This window comes from Equus asinus, chromosome 20 (assembly GCF_041296235.1).
Source record: "Equus asinus isolate D_3611 breed Donkey chromosome 20, EquAss-T2T_v2, whole genome shotgun sequence".
Lineage (NCBI taxonomy): Eukaryota > Metazoa > Chordata > Mammalia > Perissodactyla > Equidae > Equus > Equus asinus.
The window spans coordinates 84,511,207-84,536,852 of NC_091809.1; the positions used below are offsets into that span (position 1 = coordinate 84,511,207).

The 25,646-nt window shown below is 43.1% G+C and overlaps 1 protein-coding gene across 16 annotated transcripts in view; it reads left to right on the plus strand.

Annotated features, from left to right (window-relative positions):
* The window catches only part of FAM168A (family with sequence similarity 168 member A), a 179,143-nt gene that overhangs the window by 142,638 nt on the left and 10,859 nt on the right, over positions 1-25,646 (plus strand). For 8 of the 16 annotated variants that reach the window (XM_070490738.1, XM_070490732.1, XM_044753340.2 and 5 more), the window contains 3 exons: positions 8,721-8,801; positions 13,743-13,769; positions 19,242-19,367. In XM_070490738.1, the coding sequence (XP_070346839.1) occupies positions 8,721-8,801; positions 13,743-13,769; positions 19,242-19,367 (234 nt within the window). The remainder of the gene's footprint in view (positions 1-8,720; positions 8,802-13,742; positions 13,770-19,241; positions 19,368-25,646) is intronic. The other 8 variants (XM_044753343.2, XM_044753351.2, XM_070490740.1 and 5 more) reach the window with 3 other exon arrangements.

Consider the following 25,646-nt stretch of genomic DNA (forward strand, 5'->3'; position numbering starts at 1 on the left):
GTCTCTCATTGCCTTTTTTATCTTGAAGTCTACTTGTCTGATGTAAGTATGGCAATACTTGCCTTCTTTTCTTTGCCATTAGCTTGGAGTATCATTGTCTTCCATCCCTTCACTCTGAACCTGTGTTTGTCTTTAGAGCTGAGATGTGTTTCCTGGAGGCAGCATATTGTTGGGTCTTGTTTTTCAATCCATCCCACCACTCTGTGTCTTTTGATTGGAGAATTCAACCCATTTACATTTAGAGTGATTATTGATATATGAGGGCCTGATGCTGCCATTTTATCACTTGTTTTCTTGTTGTGTATTTCCCTTGTTTCTTGTCCTGTGTATTTCAGACTGCCAATTCAGTTTGGTGGCTCTCTGTGATGGTTTTCTCATTTTTCTCTTTATTTACCACTTGTGTCTCTGTTCTGATTTTTTGTTTATTGGTTATCATGAGGTTTGTATAAAAGACCTCATAGATGAGATAGTCTGTTTTCTGATAGCCTCTTATTTCCTTAGTCTAAGCACGTTCCATGCCTTTCCTCTTTCCCATCTAACTTATTGTTGTCACAGCTTATTCTGTTTTGTGTTGTCAGTTTGTGGTTAAAATGAAGTAATTATAGTTATTCTTGGTGTTTTCCTTCCCTTTATCTTTAATGTTATAATTACACACTTGCTAACCTGTTCTGATAGAGAGCTGCAATCTTCTGATTTTGTCTGCCTATTTGTCTCCTTGCTTAAGGCTTTGTAAACCCTTTCCTTTTTTTTCACGTATGAGGGCCTTCCTGATCCTTTCTTGTAAGGGGAGTCTTGTGGCGATGAACTCCCTCAGCTTTTGTTTATCTGGGAAAGATTTTTATGTCTCCATCATATCTGAAGGATATTTTCACTGGATAGAGTATCCTTGGCTGAAGATTTTTGTCTTTTAGAATTTTGAATATATCATTCCACTCTCTCTCAGCCTGTAAGGTTTCTGCTGAGAAATCTGCTGAAAGCCTGATAGGGGTTCCTTTGTAGGTTGTTTTCTCTGCCTTGCTGCCCTTAATATTTTTTCTTTGTCATTGACTTTTGCCTGTTTCACTCATATTATGTCTTGGAGAAAGTCTTTTTACATTGATGTAATTAGGGGTTCTATTAGCTTTTTTTACTTGTAATTCCAGCTCCTTCCCCAGGTTTGGGAAGTTCTCTGCTAGTATTTCTTTGAACAACCTCTCTGCTCCTTTCTCCCCGACTTCTCCCTCTGGAATACCTATAATTCTTATGTTGCATTTCCTAATTGAGTCAGATATTTCTCGGAGAATTTCTTCATTTGTTTTTAGTCTTGTTCTCTCTCCTCGTCCACCTGAAGCATTTCTATATTTCTGTCTTCTTAATTGCTAATTTTGTCCTCTATAATATCAGCTCTGTTATTTAAGGACTCAAGGTTTTTCTTTACCTCTTTCATTGTGTTTTTTGTCTCCAACATTTCTGATTGGTTTTTCTTTACAGTTTCTTTTTCTTTATAGTTTCAATCTCTTTTGTGAAGAATGCCCTGTGTTCATTAATTTAGTTCCTGATTTCATTGAACTGTCTTTCTGAGTTTTCTTGTAACTCATTTAGTTTTTTTATGATAGCCATTTTGAATTCTCCATCATTTAGATTGTAAATTTCTGTGCCTTCAGGATTGATTTCTGGATGTTTGTCTTTTTTATTCTGGTCTGGAGTATTAATATACCTCTTCATACTATTTGATGGGGTGGATTTGTGCCTTCTCATAGTCGTAGAATCTGGTTGCATATTCCACCTGCCACTCCTGGGGTGGGCAAGAACTGTGTATTCTGAGCCCACCACAATCCCTGGCAGCTGTGCCTGTCCAAGCTTGCGCCACTACTTGGGACCACAGTGGAACTGTGGGCTCTCCCACTGGATGGGAAAGTGATCATGTTGGAGCTCAGGTCTGCCGCCACCTGTTCCCATGGGTCACGCCAAGGTGCACTCCCACCCTTGGGGCCACAGCAGACTATGGGCACTCGAGCGGGAGAGCAGTCACATGCGTGCAGAGTGCTCACCTATCTCCACCACTTCCCCAGGAGTAGTCTCTCCACCTTCAGATGTATAGCTGCACAGGTCTCTCAGGGGTCCTCTTGTACTGTGTGAGTATCCTCCTTTGATCAATGAACGTCCATTTAGTTGTAGTTTGAAGAGGGAGAGATAAAGGGAACAGCTCACTCCGCCGTGTTGCTGACATCCCATCTGAACTCAATATTTTTACCTTTGATGAGCTTCAACAGATCCAGGCAGCCTTGAGGGACCAGGACCTGGAACATACTCTGCTGGCTTGAGTGGGGCAGAGCCTGTCTGGAGAGTCTTTGGAGTGTGCTGGGAAGAGACTTCCAGCAGGGAATAGCCACAAACTAGCAAGTACTTCTGTTACCTGAAGCTTACATTATAGTGGTGGAAGAGAATCTCCCATAAACAAAGAAATATATAGTATATCAGGTTAATAACCACTGTGGGAAAAAAAGCAGGATAAGGAACATAGTAATGAAAGTTGAGAGTACTATTTTAGAGAGAATGTAAAAGTGACCTTTGAACTGAGTACCAGGAAGAAGGAACAGAAAGATCATAGGCACTTAGGTGAGAAAGTGCTCGACACATTTGAATAACAGCAAGGAGGCCGTTGTGGCTGGAGTAGATTACCATGGGGGCAAAGAGTAGGAGAGAAGGTTAGAAAGGTAGCTGAAACCTAGGTGGGTCGTTAAAAGGATTTCACTGTGATTCTCATGGAGAGCTACTGTGGGCCTTAAAGAGAGTGTCCTTATCTGATTTAATGTTTTAACAGGATTGCTCTGGCTGCTGTGGGAAATAGACTGCACGAGATCAAAGGTAGCTGCAGGGAGACCAGTTATGAAGCTATTGTAATAATCTAGGTGAGAAATAATGAGGACTTGGACTAGGATCGAAAGAGTGTAGGCAGTGAGATATGGTCAGATTCTGAACATATGCTGAAGGTGGAACCGAAAGAATTTGCTGATGGATTAGATGTGAATAGGAGAGAAAGAATAGAGTCAAGGATGATGCTAAGGTTTTGGGCCTGAGGAGCTGGAAGAATAAGTTGTTATTTACTGGTGTGGAGAAAACTGTGGAGAAACAAGTTTTGAAGAGAGTGGGAGGATAGAAAGTAAAAATTTATTTTTGAATATCCCAAATTTGAAACAATAGCTAACTTTTTGAAGTTTTAACTATTTGCCTAGCTCCTAGGACTTTGAGGTCTTCATTAATTTAATATTTACAGCAACCTATTAGATAAGTAATATTATTAGTACCATTTTACAGATGGGAGAACTAAAGCACAAAGAGGTTAAGTGGCCCAAGATCACACAAATAATTACTGGTGTTGCTGGGATTCAAACCTAAAATTAGATCTAGCTCCAGAGACCATGCTCTTAACCCCTCTACTGTATAGCCTTGATGTCTAGTAGACTTCCAAGTGGAGGTGTTGAGTAGGTGGTTGGATACTATATGAGCCAAGAGTTCAGGAAAGAAGTCCGGTCTAGCAATATGAAACTCAGGTGTAATTAATGGACAGATGAAACTAGAAAGGTAAGTTAAGGCCACCCTCTTTAAAGGGAGACTTGGTCACAGGAAGACAAGATGATGAGATCAAGCCCCCAAAAGACAACCTGTTTTCTCAGGTGTGGTTAACCTATTGGTCCTGCTTTTTAGATCCAGGGAGGGTGCAAGCAAAGCCACTTATGGATGCTTCCAAAATGTTACCCTCTGTGCTTCTGCCTGGAATGTCTTTCCTCCCCTTTTTTGTCCACATCCAGGGACATCTAGTGCCCAGTGTAATCTCTGGCAGACACTAGGTGCCAAATGAATGTTGGTTGACGAAGGCCCTTTCTCTGTCCACTCTCTGTCCTTATCATGACACTTTTCAGGCTGCATTCTAACTGACCACTTATCCATCTTTCTTCCTCATTAGTTAGTGACCCTCTCAAGGCCAAGGACCCTGTTGGATCTGTTTATTTTGTTTTTAAACCTCTCATGGCTTCAGAATACAGCTGCCCTGGTAATCTCTTCACTGAGTACCTATTCTCTGCCTTATCTGTGCTAGGGAGTAGAAATGCCAACATCATCATCAACAAAGGCATCAAGATGAATAATATCAGTTGGGGACAAGAAAACAAAATAAAATGAGGAGAGTTGTAGGGAGAAAGCCCAACTTACCTGTGTTGCCATTTTTGGACAGGGAAAGTTGATGGTAGGGAAGGGATATCTCTACTGGCCACACAGACTATTCATCACCACCCTGTGTTTGATAAGCTCAGATGCTTGCTGTTCAGGCTGAGGGGAGGGGAGAGGTGGTGTGTTGACAGGGCAGGGAGTGGGAAGGAGGAACTGACCAAGAGCTATTGTGTATAGGCGAATGAGACATAGCTGTGCCTTCAAGGAGCTTACAGTTTGGGGAGAGGGGGACAGGACAGGAAATGCAAATAAGCCGTTGAAGTACAGTGTAAGTTCTGTAATTGGGGATGCATGTGTCTTCAAATTTGTTCTGTTCTAAAGGGTAGAAGCTACAGATAAAGTGCAGTGAGGTATGAGAAGTTACTTTCAGGTAGTCAGTCTCATAGTGTAATGGGAGTCCCTGGAAAGGAAGGAGTTCATGGTCAGTAGAGATGTAAGGGCTGGGGTAAATGATCCCATGAACGTGTTGTAGAAGCGGCTCTAGCTGCAAATGTGAAGGTGGACCAAATGACCTTTAAGGTGCTTTCTATTAATTTTTTTTTTTTTTTGAGGAAGATTAGCCCTGAGCTAACTGCTGCCAATTCTCCTCTTTTTGCTGAGGAAGACTGGCCCTGAGTTCACATCTGTGCCCATCTTCCTCTACTTTATATATGGGACGCCTACCACAGCATGGCTTGCCAAGCAGTGCCATGTCTCCACTCGGGATCTGAACCGGTGAACCCTGGGCCGCCGAAGTGGAACGTATGCACTTAACTGCTGTGCCACCGGGCCAGCCCCTAAGGTGCTTTCTAACCTCAGCAATCTGTGACCCTGTGTCCCTTCGTTTTTCTCACCCTGAGGATGTCATCTACAAAAATGAAGAGAGTTGGACCAAATAAAGCTCCTCCTAATGCTGCCATTCTATGATACCTTCCAAATTCAAGTGAATGAAAAATAATGCTACTTGGAAACATGGAAGGAAGATCCTATAATTACCCCTAAAGTAACAGGCATCTGAAATGACATAACAAGGGTGTGATTACCTTTGGCTGCACGGTCTCTCATGTGAACCTGAATACAGATTTCAGCCATGAAACTGGATCACTTTGCCTCCCAGATTAAACCCCCGAGTTTCTTCTCAAGAAGTGGCAGACCTCCATATTGCTAATTAAGTGACAAGTTGGCTGTCTCAGTTGTGTAATCAGAAGATGATTGGGGAGTAAAGTGAGATGAATTTTCTTTGGAGTTGGAAAGGATTTAGGGAAAGGCATATTAACAAAGATATATTATTAAAGCTCAATATTTACAAATCCCAAAGAAGCTTTTAGGGATTTAGGGATTTAATCTTTGACTTTTAAAATCAGCTTTCCATTGTCAGTCAGAACACCAATGAGCATTAAAAAACTGCAGGGAGCAATGAGACAGGCACTTACACACTGCTAGTGCACGTACAGATTGATAATCTTTTTAGAAAGCAGTGTGGCAAAGTAAATGAAAACTCTTAGCATATCACTTCTAATCACCTCTGCTCCTATTGCCCTGATCTGAGCCCCATCATCTATTACCAGGAGTTTGCAGTAGCCTCCTAACTGGTCTCTGTGTTACCCTCTCCTTCCCCTCTTAGAGTCTTTTCAACACAGCAGAGAGACCCTATTCAAAACATAAGTCATATGTTATTCTTCTGCTCAAAACCCCGGATGACCTCTCATTTCACTCAGAGTAAAAGTGGAAGTCCTTTCAGTAGCCTATAAGGCCCTACATAACCTGACCAACCTTTTATCTCTCTGACTTCCTCTACTACTACTGTCTCCTTCATTTGTTCCACTTCAGCCACACTGTTCTCTTCGCTTTTCCTTGGACATGCCCCATGTGTTCCCAACTGGGGCCTTTGCACTGACTGTTTCCTTCATCTGAAATGCTCTTCTTTCAGCCGTCTGCTTGGTTAACTCTATTTCCTTCAAGTCTTTGTGAAAATCTTACCTTCTTAATGTGGCTTATACTGGTAATTCTATTTAATATTGCAGTGCCCTCCCCTCAACACTCTGGCACTTCTTATGCCCGTTACTCTGCCCTTTTTCTCTTTTCCATAGTACTCAAGACTGTGTTTGTTTGTATTTACTATTTATCCACTCCCTTCTCCCACCTTCTTAAAACATAAGCTCCATAGGGGCAGGGATCACAGTGTATGGCACAGAGTAGATATTCAAATATTTGTTGAATGGATGAACTTTGAAAAGAGCACTATCTTTTGACCTAGAAATTTCACTTCTAGAACTCGTTCCTAAAAAAATAATCAGAGATGCAACAAAAGATTTATCTAGGTTGTTTTCCTATCTTTACTTATAATAATGAAAATTTGCAAACAACTTAAACATCTAAAAATAGAGTAATGGTTAAATGATTTGATATATATACATAATGGAATATTATAAAGATACTAAAAATAATGTTTTTGAAGAATATGTAATTACATGAGAAAATCCTTATAATATTAAAGTGAAAAAGTAGAATATAAAACTATGTATACCCCTACCTCACACCATATACAAAAATGGATCAATAATCTCAATATAAGAGCCCAAACCTCTTAGAAGAAAATGTAAGGATACATCTTCATGGCCTTGGATTTGGCAATAGATTCTTATATATGACACCAAAAGCATGAGCAACAAAAGAAAAAATAAATTAGACTTTATCAAAATTAAAAATTTTTGTGCATCAAAGGCGTTATCAAGAAAGAGAAAAGACAACCCAGAGAATGGGAGAAAATATTTGCAAATCATATATCTGATAAGGATTTAATATCCAGAATATGTTAAAATGACTATTCAAACCAATTTTTAAAATGGACAAATGTTTCAAATAGACGTTTCTCCAAAGAGATATACAAATGGCCAATAAGCACATGAAAAGATGCTCAACATCATTAATCATTAGGGAAATGCAAATTAAAACCACAATGAGATACTACTTCACACATAGTAGGATGGATATAATCAAAAAAGCAGAAAATAAGTGTTGGTGAGGATATGGAAAAATTGGAACCCTCATGCATTGCTGGTAAGAATGTAAAATGGTGTAGCTACTGTGAAAAACAGTTTGGTGGTTCCTCATAAAGCTAAATATATAATTACCATATGACCCAGCAATTCCACTCCTAAGTATATACCCAAAAGAACTGAAAACGTGGACTCAAACAGATACTTTTATGCCAGTGTTCATAGCAGCGTTATTCACAATGTGCAAAAGGTGGAAACAACCCAAGTGTTCATCAGCAGATGAATGGGCGAACAGAATGTGCAGTGGAATATTATTCAGCCATAAAAATGAATGACATTCTGATGTTAAAACACGGATAATCTTTGAAAACATGCTAAGTGAAAGAATCCTGACAAAAGGATAAATGGTGTATGATTCCACTTATATAAAATATCTAGAATAAGCAATTCATAGAGACAGAAAGTACAATAGAGGTTAACAGGGGCTACAAGAAGAGGGAATGGGGTGTTATTGCTTAATGGGTACAGAGTTTCTGTCTGGGGTGATGAAAAAATTTTAGAAACAGATAGTGAGGATGGTTACACAACATAGTGCATATAGTTAATGCCACTGAATTGTACACTTAAAATGGTTAAAAATCAGAAATTTTAGGGGCTGGCCCTGTTGCCGAGTGGTTAAGTTCGCGCGCTCCGCTGCAGGCGGCCCAGTGTTTCGTTGGTTCGAATCCTGGGCGCGGACATGGCACTGCTTATCAAACCACGCTGAGGCAGCGTCCCACATGCCACAACTAGAAGGACCCACAACGAAGAATATACAACTATGAACCGGGGGGCTTCGGGGAGAAAAAGGAAAAAATAAAATCTTTAAAAAAAAAAATCAGAAATTTTATGTTGTATATGTTTTGTAACAAAAAATATCCCCAAAAAACCCCTATGATTATACACAGTGGTGGGTTGGATCTGGCTTGTGTGGGCTCTCTAGAGCCAAGTGCGAGTGTCTCCTTCCAGCTGCTCATTCAGTGATGTTGGTAGCTTGATGGGCCATGATGGGAGGATCTTCACCGTGGAACTTGACAAATGCTACAGATAAGGCTCCACCTCAATTCCCTTGAGCCACTTGTTAAATATTTACCAGCACACCACTGAATATATGTGTATAAAAATGCATTCCAAAAAACTTGCTGGAAGGATAGATGCCAAACTGTTACTGCCTCTGGGGAGGAGAGTAGTGTGGCAGGAATGTGAAAGTAAATTTACACTTTTTACCATATACGCTTCTGTAGTGTTTCAGTTTTTTTACAGTGAGCATATAGACATATTTCTTGTACTGCTTTTAAAAACTGGACAGAAAAATCTGCGTGTGTTGGGATTGTGGTATTGGTGACTTTTCTTGAGAGGCTAAAAGTTGGTCACATAAATACTGTCTGAAATGGCCATGAGGCTGAAGGCCAAGCCTGGGACTTGGAATCTGTTTCCTCAAAAATCTGCTTTTTATTCTTGCTGACTAAATGGGGCTTTTTTGTCTCTTCATAGGTTACCCCACAGCCTACCCGGCAGCAGCCCCTGCCTACAATCCCAGCCTGTACCCCACCAATAGCCCCAGTTATGCTCCAGGTAAGGAGAAAGTGGAGACAGCAGTGGTGAGTGGGGTGGGATGTTGGGCTCTATTTGGAAAAACAGACCCACCTGCTGACCTTTCCCTGTCCTTAATTGCTCTGGGCTCAGCCTTTCCAAGCCTGATTCTCCTGGGAGTTCCCTCTGGGAGCTGGGGCAGTTCAGCCTCCGAGTTGGGGTGGGAATAGAATCTCCTCCATTCTCTTTGGGACTTAAGGTTGGCCCATCTCTCCTCTGCTGGAATATCTGAGATACGCATCCTCCTCACAGGACCTTTTCTGCTCTCCCAAACAATGTCCAAATCCATTCTTTGCTCAGTTTCCCCTGAGGCTGCCATTGAGACACACACACACAAGCACACACACACAGCAGACTTCCTGGGTGTGGATCTGGAAGAGAGTGAGAGACTTGCCACCAGAGGATGAAGAGCCAGTTTTCAAGCTGAGGCAAGGAACTTATTTTTCAAAAATAGTAAAGGCCCAACACTCCCTTGGATAGAGGTTGAAATAGATTTTAAAATGTTGAAAAAGCTTGTTCTAGTTTGGGCTAGGAGCAGTACAGAGGTCTTACCGCTGATCTTACCCCCTATGCTCAGCAGTGCTTTAACACTCAAGAGACGGGAGAAGGTGTGTGGGCTCTGCAGTTAGAGTCTTGGGTTTGAATCCTGATTGCTCAACTCACTAGTTGGGAGGCCTTGGACAAGTTACCCCACCTCTCTGAGAAATGTGCTACCTACCTCAGGGTTTTAGATGATTTTATGTAAGTTCCTCGTCATTACCCAACAAGTGATTGTTTGTTGAATGTCCTGTATACTGGAATATAAAACAAGAAAGGATGCCATTTTTGCCTGAAGTAGCTTACAGTCCTTTTGGGAGCTGGCATATAAACAAATTGATTGCTGTACAGCGTGATGAGTATTGTAAAAGGACTACGTGTAAGCAGAGAGGAAGGGGAGAAGGGAACAACAGTCTGCCTGAGGTTGGAAGTGTAGGGGAGGCTTCACTGAGGGCCTAGCAGCAGAGACTTGAGGGAGAAGCAGGAGGTGTTCTGGTAAGCACACAAAGGAAGAGTTAGGCATTCTAGGCAGAGTAGCGCCTGGGCAAAGGCATGGACATGAGGACATGACACTGTGAAGAAGCTGGAAGTAGTGAGAATGGTTAAGCATAGACTCTTGGTGGGCTATAAGTAAATCTGAACTACAGATGTGCAAGGGCCGGATTTGGAAAGGCCTTGAATATCATGATAATACCCTCATTTTGTTGTTTAGTAATTATTATTCTAGAGTTAGAAAGCTTGAGAAAACCTTAGAGATACTCCACTTCAACTCCTTCTCTTGACAAGGGAGATGCAGAGAGAAGCAGTGTTTTGTCCAAGTTACCCAATGAATCAGCAGTAGCCTAGGGACTAGAACACTTGACAGATCTCCTGGCTCTTGGTCTCATGCTTCCCTGTGCCAATCCAGTACTCATTCCTACTGTCATTCCCTTTCTTCTGGGAGGTCTAAATGAGAAAAGATCATGGGCTATGTCGGAAGACCTAGATATGAGTTCTGACTCTGTCACTTCCTAGATTAGCAACCTTAAAGTCACCTGGCCTCTCTGAACCTCAGTCGCCTCTCTCTAAAGTAGGAATCCTATCATAATTGTATTACACACACACATATACATCATGAGCCCCCTCTTTTTTTTGGCAGACAAGAACTATTTTTTGCAGATAAGTGATGTTAATCCTTAAAGTGCTTACATAGGTGTGTCATTCCACAGATGTTTATTTTGGCCCTGCTATGCCCGAGGCACTCTGGAAGACATTGTAGGTGATTCAAACTTGAGGAAGCTGTAGTCATTGCCCACGAATTGTTTATGAGGGGATCAGTGACACACAGGCTAAAGAATCTATAATGGTATCTCAGCATTGGTATTTTATTCTATCTTCACTTTTAATCAATAAAATATATATTTCAAAAAAAGCTGTAAGAGGACACAGAAATTCTCTCTGATAAAAGACTTAATCGAATTTGATAAGTTCTATCTTAAAAACTGTGGTGATTTTGATTATCACGTATCTCAAGATATAGAAATGATTTAAATCTAAATGCTATACGATCTGTGAATTGGCTTGGTAAACTATCCAGTCTAAAACAAGATGAGGTGAGTATTGTAGAAGGTCAGATGAGATCAGGAGTGAAGAAGATGCGTTGTCTTTATAGTTGGGAGGCCATCAGTGACCTCTGCGGAAGCAGTCAGTGAGGCTGGGAGTGAAGTAGATTTAGCAGATAGGGCCTCCTCTTACAAAAGGCTTGGCTACAAGGGAAAGGAGAACAAGAAGGCGTTGACTAGAAGGGAAGGTGGGGTTAGAGGAGGGATTTTTTTCAGATATGAGTATGATTAAATAAGTACTGATGGGAAGGAGCAAGTGGGAAGGACCAGTCAGAGATGCAGGAGAAGGGGTACCAGGTGGATCGAGGCCTCCAAGGAGGCTGTGATGAGGTGGGAAATCCAAAGGTCAGTTCTCTTCTTAGTTTGGGGGAGCGGGTGGAGTGGGGTGCCTCACACAGGAGAGCAGCTCTTCTCAAACTAAAGGAAAGGTGTCAGGTGGTGGTGCTTAGAATAAATTGCCCAGCAGAAAGTGGAGAGTTCCTGTCTAATGATCTTGAGTTGCTGAAACAGGTGAGCAGGGACAGAGGAGGGTTCTTAAGGAGAGAGGTCAAGGTGTGGAAGCCTCACTGGGAGGAGTGGGAGAGGAAACTACCAACAGGTAACACAGCTGCGTACATAGGAGGCCCAGCTGAGGGTGGAGGCTGTGAATTTGTAAAGGCTCTAATCCCCAGCTCTGGGATGTTTTCTCATGATGTTTAGAACTGCTGATAGATTGTGGAATTGTTTTAGGATTAGTTTGGCAAGAAAGTGGGAGGACGGAATAAATAGCTAATATTTGTTGAATGGTTCCTATGTGCCAAGGACTATTTTAAGCTTTTTATGGGCATTAACTTATTTTATATCACAACAAACCTTTGAGGTCAGTACTATTGTTATTTCAGTTTTCCAAGTGGGAAAACTGAAACTTAGAGAAGTTAGGGAACTAGCCCATAGATCCAAACCCAGGCATCCTGCCACCACACCTGCATGCACTCTTAACCACTACATTATAGTTGCAGTTGAACAGAGAGAAATTGAGGTGTTAGACTGAAGCAACCAGAGTAGAGAGGGAAGGGGGAGCAGACAGGAGGACTCTGAGACTGGGAAAAAAAAAATGAAGAGATTGGAAAGCTCCTGGAATGCATAAAGTACCAATTAAGTTTTAATTTTAAAACAAAATATCACCCCTCATCTAACTTGAGTTTTCTCAGTTTTATGTTTTGAAAAGTCGACATATTTTTAAGCCCTGACTAAACCAACCCAGACCATTTTCTCAGAAACTCACATAATCCACTGGAGAAGGTAGTGTTAAGCACGTTGTCTCAGAAAGCCCCAAACTGGGAGTTGGAAGAGAGGGGTTTTAGCGCTAACTCTCCTGCTCATTTTGAATAGGGCACATCCCCTTCCCTTTGGAGTTACACACATGCACAGCTGGTCTGTTTCGTACGTTGGGAGGCTGGCCTCTGCATTCACCAGTTCTCCTGATTGCACTGGGGGAGCTGGGTCAAGGACAGAGAGGACAGTGTAGGTTACTCTCAGCTTCCTGCCAGCGCCAGCCATTTGCGATGCCAAGCGATGCCTGTGGGTAGAAGCCTGCACAGGAGCTAGACTCTCAGGTTTACGTTTCTCTCAGCTTCCTCAAGGAGACCAAGAAGTTGCTTCAGAGGAAGCTATTTTTAGCAGCTCTGAGTACCCTGAGATGTCATCTGTCCAGGCTGCAGGGAAACATTTCACTCTTTCATTGGTTCTGAAAGCAATGTGGGTACTTGGAACTTTTTTCCAAGCTTTTAATGACTTCAGAGATCTTATTTAAGAACAATTTGGCCCCACAGGAGGCAGGAGCCAACTGAGACTCGTTTTCAGAATCTGGAGACCAAAGGATCTGTCATATTAATGGTAATCTAACTTGAAAATGAAGGAAAGGATAAACAGGATAACTAATATAGATGAAAATGAAGGAAAGGATAAACAGGATAACTAATATAGATAAAAATGAAATACCTCCTCACAAGAAATCTTTTTATAAATCATTTTCCTCTGTTGTCTCACTTGATTTAATATTAGCTTTGTAAAGTACCAATGTATTATTCCCATTTTGCATATGACAAAGCTAGAGAAGGGCAGGGGAAAGGAATTTGTGTTTTCTGAACATCTGCCGTGTTCCAGACACTGTGCAAGGGATGTCACAAACATTAATTTTTACCTTATCCTTGTGGGTTAGAGCTTCTTGCCTCCGATTTTGCTCAGAGAGGTTAAAGAACTTGTCCAAAGTTGCATGGCTAAAAAGCAGCGGAGCTGGGATTCAAACCCAGTCTGTCTGACCCCATAGCCTGTACTCCTTCTACCCGTCTCCCAGCCTTAGGGAATGAAGTACCCTTGCATTGGTCCTAGCTCTCTGGGCTTTACAGAGAGCTCTTTAGAGGCCAAACAGGATGATTTTCTCCCTGAACCTTCACTTCCTCTAGCACATGAAGTCTCTATCTTATGTGATGTCCCTCTGCAGTACTTGGAAGAATTGGAACTTATTCTTAGCATGGACATGCAAAGAGCAGGAGCTTGGGCCAGCTGCCTAGGAGATACCATGGCATCAAGGGAGGTGCCCCTTCTCAATGAATGGGCTTTCCTGGATGGCAAGTCTGTCACCCCCCTCCAGGGTAGAGGCACTTGGCATCCCCTGCATTCACTGTTTCTTGTGTAGCCCGGGGAAAACTGCTATCTTGAGACAAAGTCTGTTTTTGTAACTGCAATGTATACTGCTTTGCAAAAGTTCTTAGTGGTAATTTCAACTAACATTTCTATCCAACAGAGTTTCAGTTCCTGCATTCAGCTTATGGTAGGAGAGCTATTTTTCCTCATCTGTATTATGGCCTATGAATGTGTTATCTCGTAACAATGGTAGATTCCCTCCCCTTTCCTCCCCAAATCCCATCCCCTAGGCTTGGGCTCCCCCAGGTGGCTCAGCAGCAGTTCCTAAAGCATGCAGGAACATGTCTGATGGTGCAAAATCATGGGTTGGAGACACACATGAACCGTCCCCTAGGGTAGCAGTGAAGGATCGTGGCACTCAAAGGCGTCTCTCCCCTTCCTCACCTCCGGGGTCCCATCTGACCTAGGTCAGAAGCTGTCACCCTAACCTGGCTGCTGAATTCAAACAAATAAGTGAACAAAAATTCCTGGGCCTCTGTGTGCCTCCTCTGTTGGCTCTGTGACAGCCCCTAGGGAGGAGTACCTGGATTATGCTTATAAGAACCAAAAAACCAGTCTGCCCCAGGACCAGATTTTCCATCTCCATCAGCAGTTTGACATGTTTGAAGACCTGGTTGACATTAGATACGATCTGTTCCCTTAGCTCCGATGTTGAGCTCTGGCTCATTTTCATGGCATTTTCCTGGATGGTGAGAGGTGAGGGCCAAGTGTGCTAACGAGCGAGGGACCAGAACTGGGTTCTCTGGGCAGTGTGGACTCCAGGCCCAAGGCACCACGGGAACTTTTGGGCACCTGTGAGGGTCCCAGCAGTGTAACTTGATTAGGTCTTTTTTGTCATAGACAGGAAGGGACCATAGGAGGGACTTGCCGCTTTCGCCACCCTCACCTGGGCTGCTCAGGATAATGTTTTCATAAAATGTCTGCACACTTTCTCAACTTTCAACCTTACGTTATTTGGATGTTGAATATTAAATTTGCGTGTGGCGCATCTTTCAGGAGATGAGCTGTGAAAATTTCTCCTTGCTGCTGCTGTGGGCTGTGTGATCTTGGGCAATTTACTAATGTCTCCAGGCCGTAGATGAAGTGTTTTATTCCAGATGATCTCTGAGGTCCCTTTAAATGCTAACAGCATGTCCTCTTATAATTTTATTATTTCAGTTTTGCTAGTCACAAACCTGTTTCTCTTGCCATTTATGGAGAGTCATTTTATGTTTGCCTTAGGATATGTGAACTTGGACAGAAGACTCCATAAAAAGTAAGAGAAACTCTCATGCTTCCTCACCCCTCCAGTTATAGCATCTGAAATAGAAATACTAAAGAATACATAATGGAGCTCTTCTCTTGACAGAGTGTCCTGTGCCAGGCCCTAAGCTGACCCTTTGAAGATACAAAGACCAGTAAGACAGGGTCCCTGTTCTCAAGGAGCTCACAGTTTAGTGGGGGAGACAGACAAGTCAGCAAGTACAGGGGCTTCTAAGAATCACAGGGCCTGGGATAGTGAACCATATGGGATACATGACGGGGGTGGGGAAAAGAAAAGACTTCATAGTAGACGCGCGTCCTCAGCTCATGACTGATGGATTGATAATGTTTACCAGGTGGCATTTGGGGAAAGACATGCCAGGAAGTGTGAGCAGTGTGAGCAAAAATACAGAGATGTGATGCTCCTCGGCATATTCTGGGAATACTAAACAGTTTGTGTGGCGGTAGTGTAGGGTTAGAGGGTGAGGACAATGAAAGAGTATAGAGAGATCATAGGACTAGGTCATGAGGGGCCTTGAATGCCACACAGGGAGTTCAGGCTTAAGCCTATAGGCTGTGGAGAACCTTAGAATGTTTTTAAGAAGGTTGTGTGATTAGGGTTAGGTCTTAGAAATATCACTCTGATTGCAACTTGGAGATTATAATTGGCGGGTTTAAACACAAGCAGAACAGTGAAGAAGCAGTTGGAATAGATCAGGTGAGAGATGATGAGAATTTAAATTAGAGCTGTCCACGGCCGTGGGGATGGAAGATGGACAGATACCAGAATTAGAAGCTATGAGACTGGATGACACTTTTTTTTTTTTTTTTTAATTTTACTTTTCCTTTTTCTCCCCAAGGCCCCCCGGTACATAGTTGTGTATTTTTAGTTGTGGGTCCTTCTAGTTGTGGCATGTGGGACGCCGCCTCAGTGTGGCCTGATGAGCGGTGCCACGTCCGTGCCCAGGATCCAAACCAGCGAAACCCTGGGCCGTTGAAGCAGAGCGTGCCAACTTAACCGCTCAGCCATGGGGCCGGCCCTGGATGACACTTTATTTTTGATCCTCACGTCAACACTATGAAGTGATCAGGGAGTGATTATTTTTTTTCTTTTAAGATTTTATTTTTTTCCTTTTTCTCCCCAAAGCTTCCCAGTACATAGTTGTATATTCTTCATTGTGGGTCCTTCTAGTTGTGGCATGTGGGACACTGCCTCAGCGTGATTTGATGAGCAGTGCCATGTCCGTGCCCAGGATTCGAACCAACGAAACACTGGGCCACCTGCAGCGGAGAGCGCGAACTTAACCACTTGGCCACAGGGCCAGCCCCGATCAGGGAGTGATTATTATTGCCATTTTATCAGACAGCAAAACAGAAGCTTAGAAAGGTTTAGCAACTTGCCCAAGGTCCCACAGCTCATAAGTGGCACAGCCCAGGCTAGAACTCAGATTTCCTGACTTACTACATTGTTCAGGATGATGGTCCCTTGCTGCCTCTCCTCCTTGTAAGTGTGCTTAACAGATTGTTCAAGTGTCAGAGGGCGTGAGGGCCCCGTATCCAGGGAAGTGAACAACCCAGCACCTGGATGTGGGCAGCATGCTGTGACTGGGCCATGGCCCTTCACTGCCAAGGGTTCTCTCTCTCTCTCCTTTTTAAATTGAAGACTAACACATATACTGTAGTACATAAGTGCACTAGTTTCAAATGTACAGCTCAGTAATATTTGATATATGTATACACTTGTATTTAACTACCACCCAGTTCAAAATGTAGAACGTTTCTAGGAGTTGCTACCTTTCATGGCAGGCATATCTGTCAGAGCAGCCTGCTCTAAAAGCATCAGTTGGATTATCTTTATCCCACAACTGAGCTCTCAATCACTACCACCAACAGCATGGGTGACTTTAGAATTTTTCATGGAGGAGGAAGATCATATGGAACAGCTACTTAATGAGGAAGTCAAGTTGACAGCTAATATTTGTTGTTTTTTGGTTTGGGTTTTCATATTTACCCAGTTATTTAAATTACTAAGTATTCATATATACAGAGAAATATAGAAAATACTAATACTTGTTTTCTTTATAATAAAACCAAAAGAAAATACCCACTTCTTCAGGAACATGTATAGTTTAGTTCACTTGATCTAGGGAAAGACATAATCAAAGGCACAGTCGCACTTGCTTCTTTCCTGGTTAATCTGGAACCTTATTTTACTGTGTGCAATGCTGTCTTGTTCACTCTCTGGTTGGCGTGTGGCTGTGTTGCATCCCCAGCTAGACCATGAGTACCTTGTGTGCGGTGACCATGACCCACGTGTGTTCCTGTCCACCGTGGCGCTCCCCTCAGTGCTGAGCGCAGTGTAGGCCTCAGTCACTCTTTGGTTAATTTTGATTTACTTACTTAAATTGTCACACAGTCCTTCAGGCTAATGTCAGACTTTTGGCCTATGATGAGAATTGTGGTAAAGTATGCACCACTTGGGGAAACAACTGGACCGGAACAAGACCTCCAAATTCTCTGCAGCCAAGTTCAGGCCTCCTGCTTCCTGGTGGAGTCCCTATGGGGTCTTGAGGGCATGGGCTTGCTCTATGTGACTTCTCAGAGCTACTTGTTTCACTTTTTAGGGAGTTGTTTTGGGTGGCCAGGGCTTTCCAGCCACATGGAGTGGCAGGTTCTAAATTTGGAGACCTCTTGATAAGATTTTTCAGTGCTAATTGGATTGTTTATTAATCCCCACCCTTACCCCTACCTCCCCAGGAAAAGAAACCCAAGATAATTGTTTAAAACAGATTGCCCTCCTCCTGCATTGTCTGCAGAGCCATGTCTGGATGTCCAGCAAAGGCCCTGGACTCTGCATGGAATTCTGCTGGGTCTGCATTTCTTCTGCCAGAATTCTCCTTTTAGTGTCACTTTCCTGCCCATGATTTCCTTCTCATTTCTCAGCATCTGCTGTATGTATTGCGGGCCATTAATGCAAGCACAGGGTCAGTCCAGAACAACTACACTTCTAGCCGTGGTTCAGCAAAAAGAGCAGAGTCCTTGACCTCCTTCTCTGGCCCCTGTACTTCCATGACTGAAGGAACCAGAGGTATTACCTATTAGCCTGACAGCCAGAGGGGGCTATGGGATCTCTCTGGAGGTGGACTATCCTTGTCCTGGTGGAATTAGAGTGTATAGGCATACTTTCTTCTCCTACCACCCTGTCTTACCTTAGCCCCTTGTTAAAATGTTTCACGTATATCTGGCTATTGCCAATGCAACCCACCTCCTACTTATATACTTTAAAACACCCCATATCCATGACTCCCAAGACCTTATTTGAGTGAAAAAGGTACTGTTAAAGTAATTCTTTTTACCATAAAAGTAGAAATTTGGGTCAAGAACGTTTCTCCTCTAGTGTTTGGAAGTATATCAAGGGAAATAGCTAAAAAGTTAGGCATTTTCCCCCTTTGAAACTCTATTTCCTCTCTCCTTCCCCGCAGGATACCATGAAGGTAAGTTTTTTGAGTCACTCCCCACTTCTAGAACATATGAAGCATCATCCTTCAAATTTCTCAAGCTGAGCTGTGAGTCAGCCTGGGAAGTCTCTGCAGATTTCCTTCAAACTGAGCATCATCTCATTTCACACCTACCCCAAGTTTGACATTTACTTTCTTAATGGCCCAAAGATCATCTCTAATTCGTGAGGAGATATCTCATGATGGGGCACCAGTAGCACCTCAGCAGAAGGTATAAAGGGTGTGCAAGAGGTATGTCTATCTGGTCCCAGCTGGGTGTACAGGAGAAGGAGTTAGCAGGGAGTACCCCACTGTGCTTTCTGCGCTGCCAAAACTCAGTCCCTTTAGAAGAGATGGCAGTCCAGCAAGGTTCATGTCATGTGGTAATTATTTTTGGGTCTCTCTTTGCAAGTAACTTATTAAATACACCTCCAGATGAGATTTCAGGCATAAAAAAAGAGTACTCAGTTGATCTGGCCCAATAAATAGTCAAAGGCTCCAAGTTGCTACACATTAATGAGAAAGTGACTAAGGAACATCCCAGAGCCTTAGGCCAGAATGTTAGGCAGTAGAAGGCAGTATTTATAGGCATCTTTGTGGTTTCATTAGTGGGTAGAAAATCCTGACTCTCCTAATTATTATAAGCTCAGATTTCCTCAGTTTCAAATCATTTGGAACCTCACTTTGGCACTCCCCTCAACCACTCACCCATCTCAGAAAGGCTGGACCATCCTGTGTGTCTGAACAGGGCCCCTTGGGTTATATGTTTCCGTCCAGCACAAGACCCTTGCTTTGTGTCTGTGATTGGTGGTGCCCACTTCTTATTTCTGCCTAATGCCATTCTTGTGTCTTCCCTTAAGCAACTCTGCTGATGAAACAGGCCTGGCCACAGAACTCGTCTTCCTGTGGCACTGAAGGCACCTTCCACCTCCCAGTGGACACCGGGACCGAGAACCGAACTTACCAAGCATCCTCTGCGGCTTTCAGTAAATACAGCCTGTCTCCTCCTTTCCTTGTTCCCCTTGGTTGGGACTTATTTGTCTCTTAGGAAGAAAGGAAAGGGAACTTGTAAAACTGACATTTACAAGACACTATTTTAAGAGGTTCTCCTACCCATGCAAAAAATTGGCCCTCCTCATTCCGGAAAGGTCATCCTCTTTGATCATATACCCAGCTTTGGGGAGACACAAAGCAGTGAGGGAAGGAGAAGGAAGTACTCACCTGGCCAAAAAGTTGGATGAGGGAATGGTTGTTACTGCATTCAAGGGAAAGGACAGAGGACACATTTGAAGGCCTGTGGACCTTTGGACAGAGAGACCTCCTCCAGCTAGCACAGGATTTCTCAGCCTTGGCACTATGGACATCTGGACCAGATAATTTTTTGTTGTGGGGAGCTGTCCTGTGCATTGTAGGATGCTTAGCAGCATCCCTGGCCTCTACCCACTGGATGCCAGTAGCAAACTCTCATTATGACAGTCAAAAATGTCTCTAAACATTGCTAAATATCCCCCGGCAGGGGGACAAAATTGCCCCTAGTGTGAGAAACACTGCCCTAGTGGAAGCTACACTATGGGAGCAAGGTATGTACATGGAGTCCTCAGGGAGGAGAGAAACCATCTGCCCAGTCAGATTGGTGACATTCATCTTGAGGTTCATCTTGAGTGGGGCGACTAATGGTTTCACCTTCACATCTGATTTTTAACACAAAATGGCTCCACTGGGTAAAATGAGGACCAGTGTTTTGAAATTAGAATGGCATTTTGACTCTGTATAAGGAAAAACCTTGTACTTTATTGGAGCTGTCCAAAAGAGAATGTCTGGCTTTGACTGTGATGTGCGCCTGTCTCTTAAGTTGTACCAGCAGGGGCTGGACAAGCCCTTAGAGGGATGTTGCAGACCAGGCCCAGTGGTGTGTGGTTCAGCAAATTATTAATCTATTAAGTAAGTAGATTAGAAGAATACATTGTTTTTTCTTTTCTTTTAAATACCCAATGTTATTTTCTCCTTAGTTATCATTGCCCCTAGATGTCAACATCAATTTATGTTTATACAACATAACTCTCACCTTTTTGAGAATATGTTTTCATAATTACCTTCTCATTTAATCTACACTATAGTCCTATGATTTGGGTGAATTTTTATTCCAGTTTGAAAGCTGGGGCTCAAAAGGTAATGCACCCACTATCATGCAACTAGTAAGCAGCACAACTAGAAAAAGATACCACCAGGTTAAGTTTCTGTTACTGACTTTTTTCATGAGATTTCTTCTTTAAGAGAGGGATGGCAGCAGTAGGGAGTTTTTCCAGATACCTGTGAATTAGATATGTAAATGGACTTATACATGCATATTCTCTCTTTTAGCTACACATATGGATGTAGATGCTTATAGACACAGCCACTGTAACGTAGCAGAAAGAGACCTGGAGTGGAAAACCGAAAGTGTTGGATTCTAGACTTGGTTCTATGTAACCTTGGATAATTTATGTCCATGCTTTGGACCTTGGTTTTTCCAACTGTAAAATGAGGGGGCTGGACTAGGTCATCTTTAAGGTTCTCTCTAGCTATTAGACTCCTGATTCTCTTACCTTGGTGCTGTGTACTCAGTGTCCTCCACCCTGGCAGGGACCTCTTCTCTAGCTGCCTTGACTAGTAGTTTGCCAACTAGCCTTTGCTCACACATCTCCAGGTGTGGGGCACTCATTCCCTCCAGAGGCAACCCTTTCCACAGTGAGAAAGTTTGAATATTAGAAGGCCTTACCTTCTACTCTGTTGAAATCTCCTTGAAGTCCTGTTGAAATGTCCAGTAGCTACATCCCACTGTCCTCTCACAGGCTATTACAGTCCCTGTAAAGGACCAGAATGTACCCCGTCTGTTTTAAGCAAGTAATGTATGAACCTGTGCAATTTTTACATAGATGTGAGGTCGACTGACCCTCCTACGTACACCAGGGTGCTTCCAGACACACAGATTTTGGCACTTCTAATACCACAGAAATTCAGGGCACTTTAACAAATTCAGTTCAATTTCACCAACACTTGCTAAGCCTGTTTGTCATTAGGTCTCCCTCCTACTTACTCAGCACTTTCTTGTTCGGCTACCAACAAGGAGACTTAGGGGTTAAGGCAAGAATCAGACATAGAGCTTTGTCGAGACATATAAATCTGATGGTCAATAAACCAATTAGTCTAAAAGGCATCCTTTATGTGAGGATCAATGGCTTTGAAGGTGGTAGGGGCTCTACAACTGAAAAAGATTTATGACGGTGCAGAAGGATTGAAGAGAAGGCTGAAAAGATTTTATCTTGCTAATGTACACACTCTCTTTATTATCCTGTTTGATGGAGCCTAAAATTATGGTTAGGAACCTGAGAGAAAGAACAGCGCATCATAAACAAAGCTTCCTTTCATAAGGCAGAGCTGGGACTTCTGTGATCGGATTCCTTTTTTCTCTCATGATATTGCCTTTAGTGAAATGGGAACACAAAGGCCACTATACCAAATGCCCAAGATTGCACTGCAGAGACCCATAACTCACAAAGGAGCTCTAACCAGGGCATAGTAAGCCCTGAACTCTGGGCCCAGCTCTGCACTGATTTGCTGTGTAATTTGGGAAAGTTGCTGCCCCTTTGGGCTCCAGGTTCTTCATCTGAAATGGAGAAGGTTCAGTGCAAGTCTCTAAGGTCCTTAAAGCATAGCATTCCAAAGTCCTGAATCAGACCTAGGTAGAAATCCTTTCAGGAGAGCCAGGCCTCCAGTGAGTGAGTTGAGTCTGAATTTGTTTGAGCAAAATCCACAAGTGGGTTTGTTTTTTTTTTTGCATCAAGCTCAACAGCTTCTTTTATTTAGATGCACAAAGTAATAAACCCTGAATATTGTGACATCCAAGGTAGCTCAGGCTACAGTCTCAGGGGAATTTGCAGTGATCCTCAAGGGTGTGGACAGGACCACCAGTCAGTTGTGGAAAGTCCTCTGCAATGATTTCCTCATAAAAGTTTCACTGACATACTAAGAGACTTAGAATCTCAGGACTGCAAAGGTCCTTTGTTATTTTCTAGTCCAAATGAGGGTATTCCTTGAGAGAATTGACCTGACTCACTGACAGAGCCCAGGATGGGGACCCAGGGCAGCTCCTGCAGCCTCCTGACATAAGTGGTCACCTTTCAGCCTCCTGACATAAATGGTCACCTTGAGAAGCCCTGTAGTTAGAGGAAGGAACACTGACTCTCTCTCTCTCTCTCTCTCTCTCTCTCCCTCCCTCTCCCTCTCCCTCTCTCCCTCTCTCCCTCCCTCCCTCCCCCTCTCCCCTTCTCTCTCTCCCTCCCTCTCTCCCTCTATTCGTTATCTTGTCTGTGCAATATGTGTGTTGGTCTTAATGACTGCTGAGATCTATTCTAGCTCTGCAACTCCACTTCTTCCTTCTCAAGCAGACAAGGCCTTCTTCTGCAGCATCATCTTTTTGGCTGCTCAGGGTGTTTTGGCTGCTGATTTGTATGCTGAGTATGTGTGTGTCTTACTTCATAACATGAACAAAGGGAAACATTCTCAGACAGGGTTATTCTTAGATGTAGAAACCAAATTCTACTGCAGTCTCTTGAAGGCTTTTGATTTTCCTCAGAGGGATGATCTCAACACTTTGTAAGATGGTTGTCTTTGTGGCATAGAGCGGGTAGTGCAGGCTTCCCAGGGGATTAAAAATTCCAGAGCACATTCTTAGGGAGCATAAAGGAAAGTCACCAGCATTGTTGACTTGTTAACTTTAAAGAATCATAAAATTATGACATTTTAAAACATAGAATTTTAGAATCTTAGAATCCTCTAGTCTGTGCTCCGAGTTGGATCGCATCATAGAAGTCATAGTTTAAACTATCTACTGTAGTCTTTCAGACGAGTCTCTGCTCGCACACCCCCAGGACAGGAAGCTTCCTATCTCTCTGTACAGTGAGAGACAGAGAAAAATAATAGCTGACCTTTGTGAAGTGCTTTTAATGTGTCAGGCACTGTTCTGAGGGCTTTGCACTTATTAGTTAATGTACTGATCACAGTGACCCTACGCAGTAGGTACTGTTATTATCCCCATTTTACAGATGAGGAGACTGATGGATTCTACAGCTATGAAACAGCAGGCTCGGGCTCCAGACTACTCACAACCACTGCTCTGTGCTGGTTAGCTTTGACAGACAGGCATCTGGGCATTCAGGATCTCCTGCCCTCCTGCCTGGAAGAGAAAGGCTCTCCACTCTGGCAGGACTCCCCATACCTTGCTTTATTCCTTTAAATCTGGAATCAGCAAGCTTTTCCTGTAAAGGGCCAGATAATAAATAGTTTAGGCTTTTCAGGCCATATGGTCTCTGGCATTAACTACCATTGTACCAGGAAAGCTGCCATAGTCAATATGTAAATGAATGGGTGTGGTCATGTTACACAAAAAACTTTATTTACCAAAACAAGCTGCAATTACACATAACTGTAGTTTGTTTTGTTTTAAATGTTAATAGTGTGAATGAAAGATTCTGTGGTAAACTCAATTTGGAAAAAGTTTCCTGCATATCCCTATCTTGGAGATTCACAGTTTGTCCTATCATTTAAAAACTTCTCAGGGTCATAGAATAAAAAACAGACAAACCTATTTGTCTCGATTTTACATTGCTGCTGCTGCTTCTGTTGACTCAACAACAATTAAGATTACTCAGAATCATAGTCTATTGAACACTCATAGGACATTCCCATCGTGAGAACCCCCTTTGTTTTACAGACAGGTAAATTGTGTCTCCAAGGTGGAGTACCCATCAGACCGCTCCTTCTGGATGTCTGCAAACCTAGACTCTGTGTCTTCCCCCACAGTGTTTGCGTCTCCTCCTATGAGCACATCTCATGCTTAGCTCCACAGTCTAGAAACTGGGAGGGGTCTGCTCTAAACTTCTCCCTCAACTGACTTGCACCTCCACTTCCAGTTAGTTTCTAGTTCTTATCAATTATTCTTTTCACTCTATCCTCATTGCTCCTTATTTCCCAAACATATTTGTCCACCAAACCAATTTCTCTTGGGATAAACTATGGATCTGCAGGTGGAAGGATAAATGACATGATTCCAGGGGAGAGGACAGGACACTTTTTGGTGCCTTTTGTGGTGACTAAACAGCAGCTCTCATATCCTACTGAGTACCTCATCAGGGGCAGAGAGGTGCCAAGCCAAAGCTGTGGTGTGGAGTGAGAAAGATTTGTGACCATATGGCAGCTTTCTTTTGCTTAAGGTTACGGTAGAAGAGACTCAGGGTCTTTAGAACAATGAGATTTTAGTTCAGAAGAAATCTTCATTCTTAGACTTATGATTTTACAAAATAAGAAACTAAGGCCCAGAGACTTAGCAATAGTCATAGCAATTGGAGGAAACCACAGACTGAAGCCAAGATCTCTTCTCTTCCAATAAAGTACCTTCTCCACTCTGCCTTCGGTCCCTTCTTGCAGAAACAGCACGATGTTGCTGAAAGGGTTCTTGGTGAGCATCTTGTAGATGAAAGACCTGAGGCCCAGAGAAGTCTGGTGGTGTGTCAGCCAGACCAAGCCAGAATGAGGACCACAGGGAAGAAGGCCCAGCAACACTCCATTGGAACTCCAAAGCCAGGCCCCTCAGGCACTGTCTCTTCAACTCGGGAAGAAGGAGAAGTTCCTAAAAAGACTTGCCCTTTCTGGGCCCCAGGATCCCTTTGTGTAAAGTGAGAGAGTTGGGGTCACTTGATGATATTTGGGTTCCATAGAATCATCCCATTTTGTGATTCTGTAAGGACACAGTCTTGTTCCTGAGTGATTCATGTTTCAAGTTTTTCCTGTGAACATAAGATCTGACTCTCTTTTCCAGAAGATTCAAAGGCAGCACAATTTATTTGAATGGCTGATTGAGAACTTCTTGGGGCCTGACTTCTCAGCCCCAGCCCCAGCTTTTGTCCATCCTGCTGAGGTGCTGACTTGGCCTGGATTCCAGGTCAATGTGAACCTTTGTGATCCCTGACATCAGGCCCTCAGGCAGTGGTGGCCTCCCCCAAGCCCCAGGAGGGGAGGAAAAGCCAGCTCTGTAGAGCAAACCTTTTCAGCATCCCAAAAGATGAGGATCTCTGAATGACGACTTTTATGGGATTCCACCTTAAAATTTGTCAGGGAGGAAGGGGAACATGGTAAAGGGAGTCAAAAAGGGAGGATAATAGGAGAAAAAGAAAGAGAGGCTAAGGGGAAAAGCACGACAGAAAGACAGATATGGCAGCAGAAGATAC